Source organism: Mustela putorius, unplaced genomic scaffold, assembly GCF_011764305.1.
Source record: "Mustela putorius furo isolate JIRA1106 unplaced genomic scaffold, ASM1176430v1.1 tig00003845_pilon_pilon_pilon, whole genome shotgun sequence".
Lineage (NCBI taxonomy): Eukaryota > Metazoa > Chordata > Mammalia > Carnivora > Mustelidae > Mustela > Mustela putorius.
The window spans coordinates 91662874-91687164 of record NW_025421998.1 but is presented as its reverse complement, the minus strand read 5'-3'; the positions used below and the strand labels follow the sequence as shown (position 1 = coordinate 91687164).

The 24291-nt window shown below is 35.4% G+C and overlaps 1 protein-coding gene across 4 annotated transcripts in view; it reads right to left on the bottom strand.

Moving 5' to 3' along the window:
• Positions 1-388: 388 nt before the first annotated feature.
• TRIM24 (tripartite motif containing 24) overlaps positions 389-24291 on the bottom strand; it is a 95802-nt gene continuing 71899 nt past the window's right edge. The window contains exons 9-19 of one of the 4 annotated variants that reach the window (XM_013050010.2): positions 23705-23973; positions 18860-19030; positions 15309-15482; positions 13044-13179; positions 11569-11641; positions 10329-10497; positions 8162-8490; positions 6959-7091; positions 5797-5871; positions 4903-5052; positions 389-4083 (exon numbers count right to left, since the gene is read on the bottom strand). In XM_013050010.2, the coding sequence (XP_012905464.2) occupies positions 3874-4083; positions 4903-5052; positions 5797-5871; positions 6959-7091; positions 8162-8490; positions 10329-10497; positions 11569-11641; positions 13044-13179; positions 15309-15482; positions 18860-19030; positions 23705-23973 (1889 nt within the window). In that variant the 3' untranslated portion in view covers positions 389-3873. Of the gene's footprint in view, positions 4084-4902; positions 5053-5796; positions 5872-6958; positions 7092-8161; positions 8491-10328; positions 10498-11568; positions 11642-13043; positions 13180-15308; positions 15483-18859; positions 19034-23704; positions 23974-24291 lie in introns of all 4 variants that reach the window. The other 3 variants (XM_045063019.1, XM_045063020.1, XM_013050006.2) reach the window with 3 other exon arrangements.

Here is a 24291-nt window from a genome sequence, read left to right as displayed (position 1 = left end):
TCCAATAGTGGAGTTTTTAAAAAGTCATAATTTCTGAGAATTAAAACTTTTTAAAGTTTATAGGTGAAATTAACATAAGTAAACTTTGTAAGTGACCTGTAAAAGTCCCTACTCTGTCTTCCCCTCCTCTTCCAACAGGTTTTAGACAAGGAAAAATTTTTTATGACATCTTTCGTTTTCCTACTTTGAGGGGGATGGGAATCAGCAACTAAAGTTATCACCCCCTTCCTTCCTGTTTGTAAAATTACTTTTTGCTTATAAGGCTCATGAAATACATGTTAGAATTTTTAAGAAAGTTTTCTTATTTACAGACTAGTAGCTCATTCCTATATGCATCACTTCTTTAGAGGAACACACAAAGGCAGTAACGAAGAGAGACTCAAACTAGTTAAGATTCTACTGAATGACATAGTGTAATTTTTCCATTAAAATTCCTTGTGGTAAAACATTCACAGTTAAAATCCATCAAAGCTAATTTTTATTAAAAATCAAAGCACCAGTTGCCCCTCCCCCCCAAATTAAAACAAAACAAAACAAAACAAAACACCAAACAACAAAGACGGCTGCCTATGAGGTCCTTCACAATAAGCGAATCTTTGTGGGGAAAATAACCGGTGGTCTGACTGGCCAGCATGATTCTCACTAAGGAACACGAGCTACCACTTTGTGAACTATGACTTAACTAAATTCACACCCAAGAGGAAAGGGCAATATATGTAAAAAGATATCAACTATTAATTTACATGAGGTTACAAAATACTTTAAAAAATATGTACATTTTACTTAAAAGGAGGGCTTCCATAAGAAAGTAGATGGTCCAACTCATAGTCATGTCCATAATAACCAATCCGATCAATTTCTCTCATTCATAACAGAAAATAAGCACATCTTTTATTTACACCTACAAACCTTTTGCTCACATGTAGCAACTTTAGGGATTCACAATTTATGGATCAGGCCTCAGCAAAAGGAAGGGTTCCTCCTTTCATTTCTAACTAGTCTGTTTATGGAACCCAAATTTGAAAGTTTAAGCACCGTAACAACACAGAAATTTGAAATGCAAATTCATAAATGGAGCAATCAACTGTATACTCACCCTTCTGATTGTGGAGTGAATCTTTTTGAAGTATTCCTAAGTTATACTGCATTTATCCTATGGCGTAGGAGTAAAATGTGGAGCCTGTTCTTTAGCTTGGAAAAGCAAGTAAAACTACCAAGAGGGCATTTTCCTTTTAGCACATCCGACTTCTTACCCCTCCACTCAGAGAAGACAAGCAAGGCCTATTAATTGAAAGGACAAAATAACTGCATTGCCAGATGCTCATGTCCAAATGTATTCTGAATACATTATTTCCTTAAGCCAAAAATATCAGATGCTTGATACATGCAAAAGCTTTTGATGAGCCAGAATTAGGTAAATCCTAGCTCCCACATGGTCTGTTCAATTCACAAGCTCTGGCCAAAGGTGTCATCATGTTATCACATCTAGTATTACAGGGTCTTACATCTATGACACTGGGCCGTGGTTCCAAATCTAGAAGGAAATCTGGAGTTTTTGATCAGAGGTAAACACTGGAGTGTTTTAAGTTTAGGTCAAGGTTGTTTGAATCACATTGAACTATGGGTGAGGCTCACCTCATAAGAGCTACTAAACTGGGATCCACCCAGACACAGGTGCTTGTTAATAAGGTCACAGGACTTTAATAAAGACCATTATGAAAAGGTTGTTTGGAGAGAGAAATACTAGTTTTAATGTAATTTATATTATGTGTGATTATAGGAAAGATGGTTCTTAACACTACCTTTCAATCAGCAAAAAAAAAAAAAAAAGTAAAGGTGAAATACTGTTTTTAAAAGATTATGATGACTAAATGTAACAATGAAAGTTTTGGGCACAATAGAAGAAATTCTGGCTCAGATGCATTTAAGAAATTATATATACATATTTTTCTCCCTTAAGTGCTATTTCCCTTTGTACCCTCCTCAAAATTTATGTGTTGCTGTTTTAACTTGGGAAACAAGTATGGAAGAACAAATGGTCAGAAGAAGAGAATTCTGAGATAACAATAAACTTACTAGCAAAACCTCCACAGCTGCTGTGCTAAAAATGCTAGAGAGAAAAAAAAATTAAATGGGATATGCACTGGTATTAAAATTTGTTCAGACTTTGGAGAATAAATGTCTAACACATATTCACAATACAACAACTATTCTGAAACACATATTTGGAAAAGTGATTAAGACTTCTTAACCATTAATAAGTAATTGACATATTATCGACAAGACCTAAGTCTACGACAAGAAGCTATTGTTCCTAAGTTTTCTATTTTATCTTTAACAACAATGATGAAAACAATGAACTAGCCCCAGGATATTTTCAAATTGTCCATTTTAAGAAGTAATGCCTTGTGGAAAAAAGCAAGGACTCTAGGTGTAATTCATGGAAGTTGAAACCATCCAAAGAAGATTTAAGGTTTTTTCACCTCAGCCTTATTTTTATTCTATCAGCCTAGAGAGAAAAATTCCCTCAGTCAACTAATGTTTTATAAAGGTTACTTTGAAAAACTTTATGTGTAAATATTTTGTCAAATGTTAGACTGGCACAATTTTTTTCTTCTAAATTTAGTTTCCTTCTTTGACACTGAACAAGCGAAAGGAATAAATGAATGTCAGTTTAACTAGTGAGGTCTGGCTCATTAGCACTGTGCTTACTCTCAGAAGATTGGTCTTTTGTATCTCTATCGGGAGGATGAAAATGAAATTCAAAATCAAGTAAGATAAAAGATTCAATTTCGGGTACTGACTTTAAAAATAGGAAACAGAAGCTTCAGGAAAAATTAAATTTTCATTGTAATTCCCTCCAACTGCCTGCTCCCAAATTCCAGAACAGATTTTTATTCCAAATTATAAAGAAAGATGAAAACCACAAAACTAGTCCCTTTTAGGGGAACTTATATTTAATGCCCAGGGTATATGTTGAAGAATCCTCACATCAAACATGGCACACACTGCTGTAGTTTTATGTTCTTGGTAGTTCCACTAACAGCCATACTGCAAACAATGAGTCGTTATAAAAGGATCACCTGCACAGATAAAAAGCAAACAACAAACCACACAGACACACACAGCAAACTAAACGTGTACACTTACTTCTTCAGTGGAAGAAGTTATATTTAGAAATGTACGAAAAATGGCTTTGAACACCTGCTATACCAAACACCTCTACAGACAAGGGAAAAACAAAACAAAAATCAAACATTTGTTTTCCTGCTTTTTCTTTAATACAGTTGCCATCTTACATGATATACTGTTAGGTGCCTTCTTAATAGCATCTAATCTACTTTTTTGTTGTACCAGTCAGCATTCTAGGATAGAACTCTTATTACCACTCATGTTCGCGGAGTACTGTTCTTAAGTACCATACACCTAAACTCATGGTTGGGCCATAATTAATGGGTAGTGGTATTTTCTAAAAATCGGTTAATGCACACATCCAAACCACATTAAATTTTCAACTTAAGAGTTCATACATACTCTATTTCCTTTCTATAGTTGCTATCACTCCAACTGTAGCTCTGAAATCCAAGAAGTAGGAAGCATGTCTTTTTGTTGTTGATGCTTCTTCCTCCCTTCCTTCCTGCCACCCTTCTCCGACTCCCTTTTACTCCTTTCCTTACTTCCCTTCTTTTTTGTTCTTAATAAGAAGATTAAAAGAAATGGTTTATTAAGGAAATCAAAATCTAGTAAACATCAAAAACGTACAGATCAGAGTGGTCACAAACTCTTTTTGTAATGATGTTAAAATTACCGACAAAATGTTTTTTAAAAACAAAACCCAAAAATCTAAAAACCAGCACACACCAATGGTGTTGCTTATTTAAGCAACTGGCGTTCCTCTATGCTTTTGAGGCGTTTCTTCCGGGGCTGTACAAAGTCATCATCTGAGTCATCACTAAATTTATTATCTTCTGATTCATTCCTGAATTCTAGTTTAGGAAACCTTTTTTCTGGATAAAGGTTCTTTAGAAGTTCTTCAAAATAGCTTTCAAGTTTTATACCAGCATTGGCTACTTCTGAATCAGGCTGTGGATAAAAATAAAAACATGAATTAAAAACAAACACCAATATTTCAGACAGTCAATAAAAAGTATGTTTCTCACATTTTCTCTTTTAACTCAAGTTTGGGAAAATGTTTATGCATCATCACTGATATAAAGGAAGTAATAGTCTGGGGCTAGCAAAGTCTAGAGAAGGTCAAGTAAGTAAAAAAAAAGGCTTGGAATCATCTGGATTTTTCTAAAGGTAGTGATAGCTATATGACTGTATTACTAAATTGAGATTATCAAAGAGATGCCATAGTCACAGAATCACGGAACGGGTGTTTTTTAAAGCAAATTAAATGAAATATGGATCTCTGGAGCAAGTAACCAATACAGAAACAAACCATCAACAAAAGTCTGTAAGTCTGACAGATGTTCAGATCAACTGACAGATCAAAAACTGAGAAAACTTAAATACCAGAGCTATTTAGACCACAACCTTAATATTTCAAGATCAGCATCAAGAAGACTTTAGTCTGGAAGTGCCATATTTTAAGAAATAAAGGTGGGAATAACAAAGGCTGCTTCTAGATAAAAATATTTTCTAAATTGTTTTCAAGTTGTCAGCTATAATTTGCATTTCCATGTACCATATAAGAAACCTTTGAAAAGGAATAATAGGAATGTGGACATAGTCTTCCTAATTACCTTTCATTACCTGACAAACTTGAACTTCTAGAAATTTATGCTATTATAGATCTTCATCTCTTTTGCTGAGAAAGTGTTTGGTTTAATATTACCTCCCCATTGCTGTGGTTTTTTATTTCTTTCTTCTTCCCTTTTTTTTTCTTTTTCCTCTTACCTCATTGAATTCGGCACAGTTTTGAAAGATCAATCTAAAATCAGCTACAAAATCTTCAGGCTTTGTGTACATGGAATAATCATCTTGTAGTCTCTTTTTGATAGTTGACAAGTCCATTGGATTTTTTATTATTCTGTAATAATCAGGCACCTTTCAAAATAAATGAGATGGTTTAATAAAAAGACTAAATTCTACCAGTCCTAAATACATTTTGCAAGCAGGAAAATAAAATTCAGATTGTTCTCATTGCTTTTCCGTGTACTATTTTGTCACTGATAAAGAAACCACCCCCTCCACACACACACACACACAGACACCCCTTCCTCTACTGTTATAAATTTACTTAGTACTTGAAGTCTGGACCTGTGTAAATCAAAATATGTACAAAGAATTTATCTTAAGTTATAGGTTTTTCCCCAATAGCTTAGGCTATATGCCTAAGCCTCTTGAAAGAGATTAACAGAAATCACTGCAGAGAGTAGTGGGTAAAATACATGAAAATTTATGAGAAATGAATACAAGCTTGGGGCCAATTTGTGAACATCAAAGTGTATTCAAGATCAAAGTATTCCATTTGTGTTAATAAAGCTTTAAGATTTGGATTAGATATAGGAAACTAACTACCACAGAATGCTAGAAAAACCACATTCTCACAAATCAAGTTTAGAAAAATCATCTTACTGTGGGGTGCTTGGGTGGCTGAGGTCCAACTCTTGATTTCGACTCAGGTAATGATCTCAGGGTCATGAAACTGAGCCCTGCACTAGGCATGGAGTCTGCTTAAGATTCTTTCTCCCTATACCACCCCCTTGCTCCCACTAGTGTGCACTCTAAAAAGCAACAACAAAAATCATCCAACTATGTAAAAATGCACAAAATGATGTTAATACTTACAGTTAGAGGAACTGGGTCTTGAAAAGCCAGGCTCATTTCATGGCAGTAAAGAAATAAAAGTAGGCGTTCACACTTCTGAGCAAAAAAATAAAAATATAGTAAAATAATGAAGTCACAGCTTATTTTTAATACCAATGCCATGGGTCTCAAAATACAATAAAAATTAAAACCAGATGAATACCAGAAAAATATCAATACTTAGAGTTCTGATCTCTTCAGTCATTTACTGAATTCTACTGTTTAACAGTTTGGGCTGTATGTGATATAGGAGAGCAGTTCTTATAGGAACAAAAAGCAGTATCATATGAAACCCACCTAAAGCTCTTTCTAAAAACAAATTTCCAATTATCTCTCTAATTTATATACTGATTTATTAATAGTCAATAAAAAAGGGTATATGTATGTTAAGAGATCCACAGAGGGACCCTTTTCTATGGTGTGTCTAGTCCTAAGGCTGCTTCTTTGAATGCACATGGTGCTATCCAGGCACTTGGCTACTTCTCTGCTGAGGGTTTAATCCCAGTAACTATTGTGTAGCACTGGCAGTGTGTGTTTGGGCCCCCTCTTGCACAGTAACTTTCATACTGATTGTTTTACTCAATATTTTAGCAAAGAACTTCTTTAACTACTAAAGAAGTGTTGGTGTAGTAGCTTTAAATGTCAATTACACTTAACTATATTAGTTGGCTTTGAGGTATAAACCCAGTACCATCTGGTAAAAGAATGGAACTATTTCCAGGAAGAGTAAATAGAAAAGCCCTTCTCTTTCCTGCTGATTCTCAACAAATTAGGAAGAAAATTTATTTACAGGAGAAATAAAACAAGTTTACTAAAGGTAAACTACAATTCTTGACCACATAGAGGATACATGTTTTACCTTGCTCCAGTACAGTCTTTTAAGCTTCTAGAAAATGTATAGGCAGTAATGTGATTATTTTTAACCAGAAAAAGTTGTAAGTTATATTATTCAAGATTTCTATACTCTTAAAGAAAAACTAAAGAAAAAGAGGCCAGTGTAAAATTTGATTGAATATACACTTCTCTAATGAAAGGCACACTGGCATTACAATAATCCCCATCTAACAAAACAAAAACAAAAACAAAAACAAACCTGTTTAACTAACAATGTATGTTAGAAATGTTGGGGGAAAAAAAAACTTACCCTTTTATCTATTGGTGTTAATTTAACAAGGTTTTCAGTCTTCTTTTTTTCTGAGTTGTGACTGGGAGCATCACAATCATATTCAACTTCTGGTTTAGATAAGTCTCTGCAGAAAGTGCAAATCCATTCTCCACTGTTGGGGGATAAAGTACTTCTGAATTCCTACTGCATCATTTCTCGCTTCACCATCTCCCTTTCCCACTCCTCCCCACCATCTACGGTACAGATTTGTTTGTTGGGCATCAACTGTAATCACTGAGGGTTTACTGCATGCATAACTACTGTGTACATAGCACCATGCTGGGAGAGCCTTTCAGCAGCAATACAGCGCGAGGGTCAAAGCCGTAATTATTAGTCTAGTCAAAGAGGCATGAAACACATATGCGAAATAAACACATAAAACAAACACACACACATTAATTTATGGCTGATGTGAGGCAAAACTGGCATCTTCCCTAAAATGATTCAAGAAAAAGAAATGTTCTTGGTACTATTCTTACAACTTTAAGCGTAAAATTAAAATTTAAAAAGTATAGCTTTTGAAGAACTGAAGAGATCAGCCCAGTGGCTGCTGTTCGACGTCATCGTCATCATGATCAGCAGCAGCAGCAGCAGCAGCATCGCACAGGGCTGGTTTGAAAATGTACTTGACATATTTGTAAATGATACAGCTTAATGCTTGGCAAATACGATGGAGTATTTTGGCAATTATTATGTACCAGGATCATTGTTCTTTAGGTTAAGAACCTGTAATAATTTGAAGGACTGGCTATTTTTTTTTTTTCTTTCTTAACAGTCTAGGTTTCTTTCTTTTTTTTTTTTTTTAGAATTTTTTTAAGGTTTTATTTATTCATTTAACAGAGAGGGAGAGTACAAGCAAGAGTGGGAGGAAGAAGCAAGCTCTCTGCTGAGCCAGGAGCCCGATGTGGGACTCGATCCTAGGACCCTGGGATCACGACATGAGGGGAAAGCAGGCACTTAACGAACTGAGCCACCCAGGCGTCCCAACAGTCTAGGTTTTTGAGAGATGCACAGGCAATGGGAAGCAGAGTATTGAAAACCCTATGTTGAAGGTTTTGGAGTATGCATTTGTGTGAAGTGGACTTTTATTTACATTTCTAAAGTTTCATGTTACATTACAATGATCAGGGATTGTTCTTTATAGTGAAAGAATGTGGGAAAGGGAAGCAAATACCGTCTTACCTTGGAAAATTTGCCAAAGTGGGCACATGACAAGAAAGATGAAATACTTTGGGACACTTCTCACAGCACAGGAGTTCCCCTCCATTCTGACAAACTGCACACCAGTCCTCATTGGGGTCATCCTCTTTCCTGGTCTCTCCACCATGAAGGGGTGACTTCTGGGAGGCATCTAGCCAGTCAGACTTTCCATGTGAGGAACCTTCCTGGTGAAGTCCAGGTTGATCTCCTGTGCTATCAGGGGCATCTGACCTTAGCACAGACTCCTCAGAGGTAGAGCTCTGACTGCTATTTAAGAGCAGGGAGGTGAGTATGCTTCTTGGGTAGTTGGCCTGCAATGGAAAGAAGAATAGGTCTTATTTCTCAAAACTGACTTTATTTGTACTATTACAATTCTGGACTGCAGAATCCTCTCTCATAGGCACCCGGGTACTTCAAAGGAAGTAATGAAGAAGTAAAAATGTAAGAGACAGGTTTATTGCTGTTATAGGAGTCCCCAGGGATAAAAACATGAACCTCTACTAAAAACTATCATCAAAATACACAATCAGCAGAATGGGAGTGTGGATAATATAAGAAATCTCTTTTTATTTGCTGACAGCTACAGAAATGGGAGAATAGGTGTGTAGTGGAGAGTCAACCATATGAATTGTAAATACACTGAGCTATTAGTTCAAATTATACTCAGACAAACTATGCCTACTGTTGAATTTTTATCATTCACAGAAAAGTACAGTGCTTTAAATCCTAGAATTTCACTTCTGCAGAAATCATTGATAATTCTAAGATGAATCTAAATTTGGGACACCTGGGTGGCTCAGTCAGTTAGGCATCTGCCTTTAGCTCAGGTCATGCTCAGTTTTAAACATATGTATATATTCCTTAGTATCGAAGATTAGATTTTTCTAATCTTTCCTGCCTCTCCATCCCCTCCCTACACACACATGCCATTCATGCCACCCTCTTAAGCTTTATTAAGGACCAATTTATTTATTTTTTAATTGTTTTTAAGTTGTTAGGTACCAGTGTAACTTTATGGCCAACATCGATTCCATGTCACTATCATTGTTGCACTGGTTAAGTATCCTGAAAAATTCAATTTTTGGTTAAATGTGTATTCAGGTTATATCCTGATCAGATCTCGTTTTTAGTCAAATTTGTGTAATACAGGTGTCTGTTTATCTAATTAGGACTATAAATATTGCTCATTACATAACTACACAATGTACTATGACTACACTTCCTCTTTCGTCTTTTTGTTTTTACTATGGTTCAATTGTTCCTGCTTCCCTTCCTTCCTTTCATTTGCTTACTTTTCTAGTCCTAAGTCTTTCTTACAAACTCCATAGGGCAATAAAATGCCTTTCAATACTGCCAAACATTTTTGCCTTTACATACACCCCTGTGAAGTCTTCTGTCCTCTGCTACATGGTGTACTAGAGAAGCTGTTGTACTGGGAGCTACTCTTTTCTGTGTTAGATCCCATTTCTGGGATCTTATGCCTTCTTTCTTGGTTCAATCATGTTTGATGAAGCATATTCTCAAATATCTGAGAATGAATGCATGAGAGTTAAAATTTCTGAGACCCTACATACATGTCTAAAAAATGCTTATTTAATCTTTATGCATGATTGATACAGAATTCTGGCTATGAAATATTTTCCCCTTCACAATTTGGATATTTCCTTACTATCTTTCAGATTCAAGTGTCCATTTTGAGGACCTGGTGCCATTATGATGTCTGCTCCTTTGTATGTTTTTTTTTCCATGTGGAGGCTTTTAGAAATCCCAGTATTCTGAAACTTATGGTAGTAACTTGTGTCCTTTTTTCATTTAATGTTCTGGTACTTGATGGGTCCTTTCAACTCAGATGATCATACTTTTCAGTTACAGTAAGCTTCCTTGTATTATTTTTTGGGCAGTTATCTTCCATGTTGTTTTATTCAAATGCCCAACCTCCTTGTTTGAGCCTCTGATTTCTCAAACTCTTCTGTTTTTTATCCATCTTTTTCTTTTAATTTACTGAGAGAGTTCCTTAAATTTTTCGACCCTGGTTGACTATTTCCTGGTTTTCAAATATAACAAATTATAATCTCCTATCTGCTATTTAAAAGTTTCTTTCATCCTATCCCCCAAATAGGCATAATATTCCCCAAATTAATATAATTACATTTTGAGGCCTAGATTCTTCATCTGATTCTTGTTTCACTATAACAACAGGAAAATCATAATTTTCCGGAGGTCCACTATTTTCCTGTTTTATTCGGATTGGCTCCAACATGACCACTGGGACTCTGTGTGTAGAATCTGCTCCTGCTGGCTTGCTGGAAGAGCCAGAACTATAAGAAAGAAAGAGGGGGAAAAAAATCAAAGAATGCCACCTTAAACATTTCAAGACAAAGTGTAACAACTGCTTTTAGGAATAATGCTATATCTTCACAGCAATGGTTACTATGTTCCATTATCAATAAATGATACATAACTGAAGAGCAACTGCTTCATGTATAAAAAGTCTTATATATTAGCCTATCTAAATAGTTACATTATACTTCTGGAAAGACATTTAAATACATTTAAATAAAAATCTGAATTAAAAGAAAATTGGCTTCAATATTTTGAAGCTCTACAACTGAAACTCAGTATCTTAGAGCTAGCATCTTCTTTTTAGGCTTTCCCATGTCCCATTTCCTTCTCTATTCAGTGACAGAGACCCTGGACTCCCATTAATGATTTACTGTCACGAAGTGTGAAGACAATTAACTAGAGACATAAATTATTGGTGTTTTGCTATTTAAAAGTGTAGTGGGACAAAAACCTTTTACAGATAGCCACTGTGTTCTAGGGGATTAAAAGCAACCTTTTTCTCTGCAGAGAATGCTTCTTCCATATGATTAGGCAAGTTAAGAACTGGGTTCATTATCTAGGAGAAATTTGCAAGTATAAGAAGTAGAGGAGCAAAGCAGTAAGCTGAGATAGAATTTCAACTATTATGAGTTCATTTATTTTAAGGCAGAATTAATGTTTGGCTTTAAAAAAAGTCAGAACACTGAAGTTAGTATAAAGTTATTGTTTCTTTTCCCCCTAAGCTTGTATTTATATACATTCCTATATAGTACAGCATGTGATACCTACTTCATTTAAATTTTCCTTGCTATTAGGCAAAGTCAAATGTATTTTCTTATTTTCAACATATTAACCCCCATCCCAATTTCTGTACCTTTAAAGACAAAACTGCACTTTATTTACTTGATCCACTAGTTTATCAAATTAATATATAATAATTATTAACATTTTAATTTAAAAGTTAAAAATAAAGGAAGCTGTTCAAAAAAAGAGCACGTTGGAACAACAGTCAAGAGAAATCTAACTGGAGATTTATATATGAGAGAATAAAGGTTGAGTCAGTTTACCTTCCTCGGCTCCCAACACTGGAGGCACTAGGTGAACGTATTGGTGGATGTACACTAGTCATGGTAACAGGTCCTGAAGAAGAGGAAATCATTCACATTCATAAAATGAGTTAATAATTATGTATTAAATTCCTATTGAATGTGCTGACATAATACTACATTGAAACCGGAACACAACTAAATAATAGAAAACAGTAAGCAGTTGTTGGACTCCCAGCAAAGTCTAACTCCCTTAGACTAACAGGGGTCTCAGCCTATTGTTAGCATCTTAGGCCAGATAATTCTTTGTTTGGGGGGGGGGGCAGGGTTCTGTGCACTGTAGGATGCTTAGCAGTATCCCTCTGTATTTTCCACCTAGGATGTGACAACCAAAAATGTTTCCAAACACTGTCAAATGTTCCAAGTTAGAATAACCATGGTAAAATGTCAGTGAGGACACCAGCATCAGTGAAAGCTACAGAAGACAATAAAAAGTGGCAGGCGCTGATATAAAAGCAGTCCAAGTAAGAAAGCCACACAGAGACCAATTAATGGAGATACTGAAACAAGTATTCTACAGGCAATGACCTTAAGATACTTTGTCCAATGCCTAGCACAGAGTCAGCAATGGATAAATGTTAGCTTTAGTAATATTGTAAAAATGGCTCACAGAAATGTTTTGTCAACTTACATTCCCGCCAGCTATGTATCGGAGTATTCTCTTCTCACATTCTTATCAATGAGTATTTTCACTATTTTAAGTCTTTGCTACTTTAACAGTTAGAAATTATGTCTTGTTTTGATATTTTTAATGACCACTAGTGAGACTTAATCCCCCAAGTTACTGGCTATTTGTATTTCCTCTTCAGGGAATTATCTACTCATGTCCTCTGGCAATACTGAGTACTTGCCTTATTTATTTGTACAAACTTGTTTTATAATTAAACATTTTCTCTGCCATATTTTGCCAACAGTGTTCTTCCAGTTTATGTTTTAAGTAAGCATTTCCTTTTAAATTGTGTAACTGCCTCATTACTGTTGTGTGACTGCTGAATGACCTGAGAAATTCTCCTCCTTCCTTATTTTGTTCTAGAGTACCTATTTTGCCAAGGTCTCTGGGGGTAGGTATAGAGTGCTTTAAAGGAAATGAATAGGTATGTTAAAAAGTTTGTAAACATTAATTAAATAACAAAACCACCAAAACCACCAAAGAAGTGAATGACACTGCTAAATTTGGACCCTAGGCAACTTACACCCCAAAAGAGACCACAATACTAATTTCCTCTTGGGAATGCTCTAATGCCTGTAAGTTTTATTGAAATTGGAAAGGTACAGAGGTTTAACCTTTGCTTCCCACTTTGAAAGTATATTAATTTTAAATAGTGCCAAAAACTCAAGACTCATTTTAATCATCCAACAAAAAGGGGTATAGGGGTCATTGCAAGTAGAGTTAAAAAATGGGACACACTCACAAAATCCAAAGAAGCCCACTTTACCTGCAAGGCCTGGAGATGGCACTGATGAATTTGGTGACTGGACGGTTCTGTTTGAGGGCGGTCTTGGCTGGCCATGATCTATACTAGTATCTTTCCTCACAATATTGTCCAGCATAATAGTACTTGAACAGTCAATCTTATAAGAAAAGAAATTTATTTCACGGCATCCTGACTTTGCAAGTTAAAAACTACTTTAAATTTAATAGAAAAGTTTAATAGTATAATTACTATCAAATAATAAAATATGTAAATATCCTATTTGAGAAGTTCTGATGCATATTTTCCCCATAAACAATCTTGAAAAAGCTTTCATTCTTCTTAATGTTCCATCTTAGTAAATATGCTGAGGACATAGTAGTTCAGAAGTTATCAGCAAAGATAAGAGTATCATGTGTCATTCAAACCCATCAAAATTGAAACAAAAAATACTTATTTAAAAATAACAAATGGTAGTCAATAAAAAAAAAGGTGATGAGAAAAACAGCACAGTTTTACATGTTAGCAAACCTCTTTAATTTGGCTTACTAACAGCCAACTAGATTCTTATATCTGCTTCCGCACACAATCTGTTGTGCTGTGTGGTTTTGGTTGAACAATATGAAGAAAATATGGCCTTACAAAGGAAGGATCTTGTGGAGCCCCCAACCCCCACTGTCTTTGGCTCACATTGAGAACTGGTGCTCTGGTATGACTACATAGATCAAGTAGGCCCACACATCACACATTTCTAGAACACTAACTCATTTAAGTACATTACTACTATTTGGTAGGAAGAATGGATCCTCTCTAGATTCTTGCTTTAATGTAATAGGTATAAAGGAAACACTTTTTTCTTAATTGACTTCTTGGTTAAAATACTGATAAATTTCTACTGAGTAAGACTTTAATTCTCTAGATGCAAATACTTATCATACTTAAATAGACCAGTTATTTCCCCAAAATGTCTTTGTGATTAAAGTTCAAGTTCAGTTCTCTAACATAGTTCCAGCCCTTTTCAATCAGGATTCTATGAGGGGCTTAAGTCTTATGGTCCTAGGGCACAGATTGTGTGTGATAAATTTACTTTTCAACTTTCCATCTAGAATGGTGCTAGTTATGAACCATCTTTGAGAGGACTGAGAAAAAGCTTCTTTATTCTATGGTTCAGATAAAGAATTTCAGTCGAGCAAGCCTGGGAGACAAAGTGTCACCTGTACCTGAGGACTGCAGAGAAAAGAGCAGAAGGACAATTCTACTTTCTGTGGGTCCTCTTTAGGGTAGGTAGTAAGCACACCTTTATGTTAAATTATGTTTAATATTTCTTGGGCAATACCTTGGCCAATACTTTTCAGAGTGTAAAACATACTGCAATGTGACTGGATCTACTGGCTCTTAATGTAAGAAAAGTTATTTACATTGCAAGGTAATCCTAAAAGCTAAAATAAAATTATAGGAATGAGACAAAAGAAGCTTTGCTATGTACCACATAGGAAGTATCATAGTATGAAAAATACATGTACTTCACCCATTTAAAGTATACACCATTATTTTAAAAATTAAGAAACTCTGGTAAGATTAACATTGAAGTATTAGTTGATCTCAATAACTTGAAAAACCAACTAAATGAAAATTAAAAAATTATTTTACAATCTGACAAGATATTTCTTTTAAGTTTGTAATGTTTCTGTCACAATTTTCTAACCTTACAGGGTTAAGATAAGGTAAAATAAGTATCAACTTATACTTGGAGATCTGTCTATAGAATGTTGGATTTTCTGCCTTTGGAGATTTTTTAAAAAGTCATATTTACAAAAATAGCAAGTGCATGTATTTAATTTAAATATAAAATAAATCAGAGGTAATTCTGCACTGGCCAGTATGATCTGGGAGGAAATGTTTTCATTTCCATTGTTAAAATTGTCTCCACCTCTTCTGATGTCTTCAATTCTAGTCTCCCCTGCCAGCCTTACTCTAAAAGAGCACATTCCAGCAATTCAACTTGCCAGTACCTCTTCTCAGATCCTCCACTTCCCTGCTTTCCCTGTTCCATCACTGTAATCCTTCATTCACAGACACCTTTAACTGCAGTGCCATGAAATATATTCCATAGTATATTTAAATGCTTAGCATTTTTATTTTTCCTCCTGTTAGATTTCTAAAGAATAAAAATGACTTCTAAAACCAAACACACAACCTATAATCTGACTAACTCAAGGCTTTTTACCAGATCTAAGTTCACTTAAAAATTATCAAAAGATTCTTAGTATAAATCTTCTGTATACTTACATCTGGAAGAGAAGGAAGATTATAAGAACCTCCCACTGGTGAGCTCAAATCAATCATAGGTGAACCGAAAGCCTTTGCATCATATCCTGCTGCACTAGTAATGGTGGGACTAGAAGGAGTAGAGGATGTGCTGTTGGCAGTTGATGCGGTAGCCTGCCCACTGCTGATCTGCCACTACAGTAGCGAGAGAGGAGAAAGGTGGTCTATCAGCAGGCCAAAACACAAAATGTCCAACTAATCCCTGTTCCTCTGTTACAAAACAAAGTAGAAGATACATTCTGCTATTTGAATTCAACTAGAATTTCAACTGAAAGGCGGGGGGAAGGGGAGGAGATGGACAGATATATAAAATTATCATTAATCCTGTCCAAAAATAAAAAAAATTAAAAGCACTGATTTTTTTTAAACCAGAAAACCATAATACCCCATCTCAGAAAGCTTATATATATTGCAAAAGGAATACATACATAGACAGGAACTTTGAGGTAAAGATGGAGGGCTAAACACATACATTTTCTTCAGTCCCTACCTGACACATCTGAAACTAAAGTAATGGTTATGGGGAATTTTTAAAAAAGGATTTTGACTCAAAGAACATAGGAAAGAAGACAGAAATCCCATTTTGGAAGCTGTAAAGAAGATGGACGAACAGCAAATCATTTAGTCAATTTGCTAAAGCTGAAACCTAAGCTGGCAGTGCGGAAAACAGAGAAGTCAATATATACTGCAGAACCCTTATGGGCTTGGAAATTAGAAGCATGAAAGGTGAATCTGGGGCTGAAAACAGGAAGATCTGCTGAGAGTCTGTTTAAGAAGCACTAAAGCCCATGTTCCTTTCCTTCTTTACCTGCAGTTACCCCAAGATAATGTGGACTTCCTCCATCTCCACAGATGAAGGCTGGAAGTTTATTGTCTAAAATAGGTAAAACAGTGTCATTTGACTGAAAGGCACCAGGTTCAGGAGAAGGAAGAAAAGTACTGCACTGAAAACAAAGATTAAGAAACCATACTCAAACTGAATGCTGAGCTTCCCTCACACTCTGCCACTGGCACCCTACCATTCTTCTTACCCATGTGGCTTCAAGGAGCAGCCAGGCCCTTGAAGATGGAGGACAGGAAGATCCTCTGGGAACTGGGCCAGCCTAACATTTAAAAATGGCAACACTCGGAATTCTCCCAATAAATCTGCCTCATAGCCTTAATCTAGCATGAAATCTCAATCATCAAACGTTAGCTCTAGCCCAAGGCTTTTAGGATTTTTTTTTTAACCCACTTCTTAAATATGAACAGATAATCAAACCTCAACAAGCACTGGAGGAAAATTTTTGTTATTTAAGTTAAATCTCAGTTAAAGCTGAGACAAATACATTAATCCAGAGAATACTAGGAATGAGAAGTATAGAGGTGAACCATGATGCTCTCTACAAATGACTTCAAAACCTGTCAAAAAATAAAAACACCTGATTGGTAGATGGATGAATAGATAGGTATATGGAATAATAAATGAGAAGGCAAATAGAACAATATGTCTCCTATACAACTTTTCAACTTGCTGTGTTTGAAAATTTTCATAATATAACAATGAAATATAAAATAAAAGGAAATCAACTGAGAGGCATCTCAAGACTATGCAAGGGAAAAAAAGATCTCCAAACACAAGGTTTATATACAGACTACACTATAAAGACTGATAGTGTCAAAGCATTCCAATTTTGAAAAATCTAATTTATATTCTTTACTGAAAATACTGTGTAAAGAAACCTGTGAATGTCCTCTCTTCACCACCTACCCATCATATGTATCCATCCATCCATCCATCATCCATCTTTTTCTTTTTCTCTGGACCTTAATCCTCCTTCCCTTCCACAGAATAATCAAAGTTATAGATAATGTTTTTATTTTTCCAGGTTTTTATATATCATGTATATACATATATATCATACATATATGTCATATACATATGATGTAAATATAAATCATATATGTCACACATACGATAAAACAGATACACAACCAGGAAAATGAGGTAATGCCCCACAAAAATTCTAGAACGTTTCCCATATAACATAATCACATATAGATTACCGCATTTTCTCAATAGGTTAAAGTATTCTCACCGTGCAAGTATGCTACAGTTTATTACATTAACCAACTGAAAACCAATTCCTCACTATCTATATTCTCTTAGTTTGTTCATTTATTTGTTCATGTTTACATTCTGACCAGGAAACATTTTAAAAAACATTCTTAGAGTGTGTGTCTACCCATTAAAAATAATAAATGGGGAAGAAGGAAAGTACACATTTGTATACACAGAATGTGCTAGATGTTTCTGTATATGTTAGCATTCACTTTCAGCACAACTCTACAAGGTACTCAATGCATAGTTTGGGCAAATGACATTTAAAAGATTAAGCTTGCACAAGGTCACAAAATTATTAGGAAAGTTTAAGGCTAAACTGTAGTTTGGGCCCTTTGCACCTCCCTTTACTGATGAAATAGAGGTATGACTTTTAAATAAAAGTATTTTTGTAAAATACTATTTAAGAAAATTTAGTGGTATTACAATAAAGCCTAATTAATTATACACACACGCGCGCGCGCACACACACACTTATAGTGTATGTACTTTTTACAACAGAATTTTCAGATCATTTGATTAAACAAATATCACAGAATTATGAAAATAGCATATTCCTTAATTTGGTCTTGGCAAAAAAACCTGAAAACTGAAATCAATCTATAAGTGTTAAGCTGGAAAGACTGCTGACACAAGTTCTTGGAGAAGACAAAGAGAACTTTTACTTATTAAAAAGTAATGTCTTATCTAAAAAATAATTTTATCCAAAACATTAAGAATATAAATATTAAACTTCATTGGACTTATAACTGTAAATATTAAGCTTAATCAGATATTTATGTACCTCATATTAAAACTTTAAGTTTGTTTTTAAGAAGTCTCCTTATAACAACTTAAAGATTCATTTACGTTCTCTTTTGCAGAAATATAACCTGTATTTGTTAGAATATTTCTGTCTTAATGAATTCAGCTAAAAGCTACACCTATCAGTATTGCCAAAATTCATACTATGACTCATTGATTATTCTGGGACTTCACTCCAGTATCAACATAAGTGGCTTGATTTTTCTTGTTAATTACAAATCAAGACCTTTTCTCTTAGCTTTGTCTCTATTAGTCTGTGTATAATAAAACCTGGTAACTCACATTTATTTAAAAAAAGGGGGGGGCGGTGGTGCCTGGGTGGCTCAGTCAGTTAAGTATCCAACCCCTTGGTTTCAGCTCAGGTCATAATCTCAGGGACCTGGGATTGAGCCCCACATCAGAAGCCACACTCATCAGGGAGTCTGCCTGAGGATTCTCTCTCCTACCTCTGCTCCTCCCCACCACTCATGCACTTTCTCTCTCTCAAATCAACCAATCCAGGGGGCAGGGGGACTTGCTCTTGCTCTTCATTGCTTTATCTATAAATTTAATGTGATCTAAAAATAGAGAAGCAGAACAAGAAGCCAAAGAAAGCAAATATGGATACCTGTTTTATAGCTTGTTGAGCCAAAAAAGCCATCTGTAGTGGGTTGGGCTTTATTGCTTGTCGTGGTATGTTCTGGTTTGGTGGATATCTCAGCTGTTGAGGATGTGGGGGAAGAACTGGTCCATTGGGTTTGGGGCTGTGATTCTGAAAATTTATCAAACGTGGAGGGGGCTGCTGGAAAAAAGAAATTAAACCAATTTAGTAAAAATCATCCCTTGAAAGACAAATCTTTCACAGAAAGACAGCACCTCTGTCACAGATGAATAACTTATTAACACTATAGCATGGGTATGGGGGAAAGAGGCAGCCTTCTAGAATGTGTATAACTATGTGAAAAGTTTTATTAGGAAAGAGCCTTGGGGTAAGGTTTCCAACTTTAAGCAGGTTAAAAAAGGACTGGACATAGGCCATGTTAAGGAAGTAGGGAAAATTTGTGTTTGGTATACTTCGAAGTCTCTGATGATTACATTTTGCAAAGAACTGCCCTCTTCAGATGTCCTCAAGTAATGTGATGGTAGAATAGTAATTGCTAGCATTTACTGAGCAGCTGTTACATGCCAAGTACTGCTTTAAGGACTTTATGTGAGTTAACTCATTTAATCTTCCCAACAATACTATGAGGTAGGAATTCTCTTCATTTTTGAGAAAAGGAAACCGAGGTATAGAGAAGTTAAATAACCTGCCCCAGATTAATGAAGATAATTAAAGATGAAGCTAGAACTTGAACTCAGGCACTGTGGCTCCAAGGTCTGCACTCCTAACCAATAAATCATGAATTATGAAAATAGTTGTTATTAATAACATTTAAAAATTAATGAGTTTTAGATCTCACTGAGGTCAAACCATATGTCAGGCATTATGATTAGCATTTTACATGAGTTACCTCATTATTATCTTCCCCTCATTTTACAAATTAGGACACTAAACATTAGAAAGCTTAGAGAACTTGAAAAAGGTCACACGGCTAGTGAAAGGCAGCACTAGAGCTTTCATCCAAATCTACTCCGCTATGTCATTACCAAAACACCTGCTGGTGTGTAGCTGGGGGTGGATTAAGGTACTAATTAGAGCTGAGAGGATGAATTTCCCTAAAGGAAAATAGATTTCAAATGGAAACGCTTCAAGGACAACAATGGTGGGTTATACGATAGGGCAAGGGCTGGGAAGGCAAGCCTACTTTGTGCAGAAATGCTAGCCCTGGAAATTGAGACCAGTGTTCTAGAAAAAGGTAACCTTATATGCCAGTCGCAGTCTCATGGTGAACCAATTCTATGGTTGGCAATTTGTTGTAAAGCAAGTACTTATTTTTAGCTCTCTCAACTGTATGTGATTAGAACTTCTCAGAAGGGGAAGTATTAACCTCCATATTCACAAGGAGACAAACGTGAAATGTACAGGGCTGAAGTAACAGCACCTTAACTTTCGGTCCTCCGATGGAGAGAGCTATAAAAGGTAGCTCTAATTTTGCCCTCTATTTTTACTTTTCCTTTCTCATTTGTGGAATTTACTCTCTTTTCCTGGGTAAATACTTCTTTCCCCCCACTCTTACAAATCAGTTGGCACTGGGTAACAACTCTCAAGAGTGGCCAGCAATTACAGACTCAAAAATAGATTTAGATACTGTTTCAATACAAGGGAAATTCTGTGGGTGAAGAAGAGAAAAGTATTAGAGAAAATGTCACAACTGTACAGATGCATAAGCCTGAAGCCATAGTCATTCTCTTTGATTTTTCAAGTTTTGTGGCTTGAAGAGTTCTGTAGCAGAGAAACGTTAACAGAAAACAACTGGGGAATTACAGTGGAAATAGTGAAAAAGTTCTTAATTTATCTAAGAGGTAACTTTTTAAAGAGTGGGAAATCATCCAAAACGGTCCTTAAGAGACAATGAAGGAACTTCCATTAGTCCTTTGCTACCCCACTCTCACAGCCACACTCAGATTTAGACATTGATACAGTCAAGGAACGACACTTGGCGCTAGAGTAATGTAGTCTGAGCAACTGGTGTTAGAATGGTGTCAGCCCTGCCCTCAAAGAGCTCACAGTTTGGTAAGACGTCAGGTGTTCTTCCCTCTCCTAAACTGTTATAGTTGATTGTGTTAGACAGGGGAGGCAACTTTGAAGAATAGGACTAGGAACTAGTTATGCTCATAAGAGAAAAACCAAAACCAGTGCAACTTTAATTAAATGGAATCAACTAATTTGCAAGGACGATACAGAAAGAAAAAAAGAGAGATAATTGAGCGCTTAAGCAAACTGACATATAAACACCATTATCTTCACCCTCACTCTAAGTACCTTTATGATTATAGGTTTTGACTGTATTTTAGGTCAGTAGTTCCCAACTGCGCATAATAACCATGAAGGATAGCAGATGTCCTTCTAACATCTATTCACTGTTCAGGAAAATTAATGTATACACATGAGCAAGAGTATCTCCACAGCAGTAAATGTGACTCAGGAGTGAGAAGCATTGCTGTGGAGTGTGTATAAAATAACAGGTGACAGTGCTCTCTAACCAGGTGTGATCTGTCCACTGAAATAGACTGCATATTGCTGAATAAACAGATGCACTGTCTACCAGGTTTGTAACACTTAGTTCCGTCTTACCTCTGCACCATACAACTCTTTAACCATGCAGACTACCTGGCTAATATTCAAAGGAATAAGAAATAAGGAACTCTCATGCAAGCAATTTTTATAAGCAGTCCTTTAAACTTAACTGTGTCCTATGGACAGATATAGGGTGAGATTTGAACATATCCACAAAGCCAGAGGCACACACAACCTCCTTATAGACAGATACCTTCCCACACTTATATGTAAATAAACTGGTAGAAAACTAAGTATATAGCTGGGCAGAGCACTGTAAAAGCTTATGGAGGACAGACTGATGCGTGAAAAATGTATGAGTATTTGGCAGAGAACACATAAAAATGAGAGATGAGTGTGAAAGAAGATTCAGGAGTCACTGAGAGTAGTAGAAAAACAATACTGTGTGAGGGAACAACCAAAAGATGTAAAAATTACTTTATTTCTATGAGGAAAAACTAGGTTTCAGAATAGAAATTGTGTATTATATAGATTATACAGCAGTAAATCCTAGAGAGGAAAAAAATAAGATCAAAAGCAAATTTCTGAGATAAGTAGGCGAATGCTGAGACGTCATTTTCTTTGTGACTCCTTGTAAATAACAATGATAGAGGGACCAAGTCACATAGTATCTACTAAATGCCTCAGTTTCTTACTTCTTAGTGAAAAGGCAATTAACAAAAATAATGAATTTATCTTTTTTCATGTTAATAAACTTAAATAAAAATCACTTTTCAATCTCCCAGACACTTAACATAAATAGTAATCATGAAAATGCTTAGCACTAGGCACTGAACTCTCTCTTCTCTTCAGATTTATCTTTACAAATATTTTGGTACTTTTTAAGGTCTATCTGCACTGTATCAATCTGCAGAGGTAATGATAAAATTATTCCTCAATTTTCTTAAAATTTCAACTCTGTCAGTTGTGCTCCTGGTATCTAAAGTGTACAAAGTTTTTTCCCATGGAACACCCACCAAAGACGTCTTAAATTCTTTGTTAATTACTTCCTGTGAAACATGAGTTAAAACAAAGTTCTAGAGGAATAATCTACTGGGTACATTAATATTCCCCTGGATTTGATATGCCTTCTTAATCAAATTACTAGAAAGCCATAAGCCTGAAATAAATTGCTTTAGGTCTTCACAGAAGCAACTTAACAAAATCAGGATCTATACATGTCCATAACTTCATTCAGGGTAAGTAAGAGCCCTATGAAGACAAACTCCCTGTTTTGTAAAATTGCTACAAAAAGTATTATTATGCCATTCTTAATTACTTTTTCATAAAGAACCACATTATACATTCCTCCTTAGCACTGGAAAAATACTAGTTAAAAGGTTCTTTCCTAGTTAACTGGCATGTTTCCTTTTTACCAAATAATATAGATATTACATCTGTTTCTTGTTTTCTTTGGTTGTGAAAAAATTTCTCGTCTAAGTCTTGTTCTCAAGTAAAGGAATTCTTAACCTAGTTCTGCACACTTTTGATTCTTATTAAGCCTTGTTCTATTTCATTCCTTTGTGCCAATCCATTTAAAGTATACTACTTCAAATCCTTCTTACAAATAGAAGAGTACAAATAAATAAATGTAACTGTAAAATAACATTTGTATGAATTAATCAGACTTTACATTCTTGAGTAAACTATTAAGCATATCCAGATCTCACTTGAGCGGGATAAAACTCTTTAACAGAGCATATAAACTTATCTTCAAAAATAGATTAAAAGTAAATGGAATACTTTGTAGCTAGCAAAAATAAGAATGTTCATGGAATACCTGCTCAGAGTCTGAAGAAGGGAGATTTCTAGTGAACCACTCCCCAGCCTTTTTCTCTTTCGTTTTACCCTAATTTCTAAGACGCACTGCAGTTTTCCTAAACACTGCATCCCCGCAAAGACCAGATAACTGAAGTAGAAATCATTCTGAAGCATTAATATGGGAATGATGAGTTACAGATACACAACTGTATCGTCAGCCATAGGCAGGAGTTGGTTAGGAATGCAAACATTTATCCTCGGTTATAACTGAAGAGAACAAAGAGTAGATGAAAATAGTTGTACCGGCTAAATAAACCATTAATTCCTTTTTGAGAAAGACCAAAAACTAGGAGTAAAATCAGGGATACTTTGATAAATTTTTATAAATTCATATATTTATATCATAGATGATAGATGTCTTGGTTATTTTAAAAGATGCTGAATACAATTGTACTATAATTATCTAAGTTAGGACAGGCCTGCTTCCAAATTTACCTGATGAGAGATGGAAGGTTGCTGGATGGGCCCCTGCATTCTAGGGTTTGGTAAACCCACAGGTGCTGGCCTCCGTTGCACCTGTTGCCTCTGAGCCATTACCTGTTGCTGCATATGCTGGAGTCGTAATTGAGCTAGGCTGATCTGTGTTGGAAACTTGGATAACTGGTTTGAAGATAAACCACCTGGTGGCTGTGAATTCTGTTCCACAACAGGATTCTGCTTAGGCATTTGTGGCTGACTCTCTTTATCTTCAATTACTAAAGAACCTAATCAAAGAGAAAAAGTTAAGTTGTAAAGTTTTTCTGATAGTAAAATAAGGCTATTTTTGCTGAGCTTCAAATTGCCCAGAAATTTTCTGGTCTCAGAAACACTTCAGACTCTTAAAAATAGAAGGCCCCAAAGAGCTTTTGTTTATATAAGTTCTAATCAAATTTTACCATATTAGAACCCATTAAAAGCACTTTTTACCTATCAATTCATTTAAAAATAACAAACTCATAATATTTTTATGAAAAATAATTTTTTAAAAAAAATCAGTGGAGTGTCATTGTCTTATTATTTTAAAAGTCTCCTCTACATGTTTC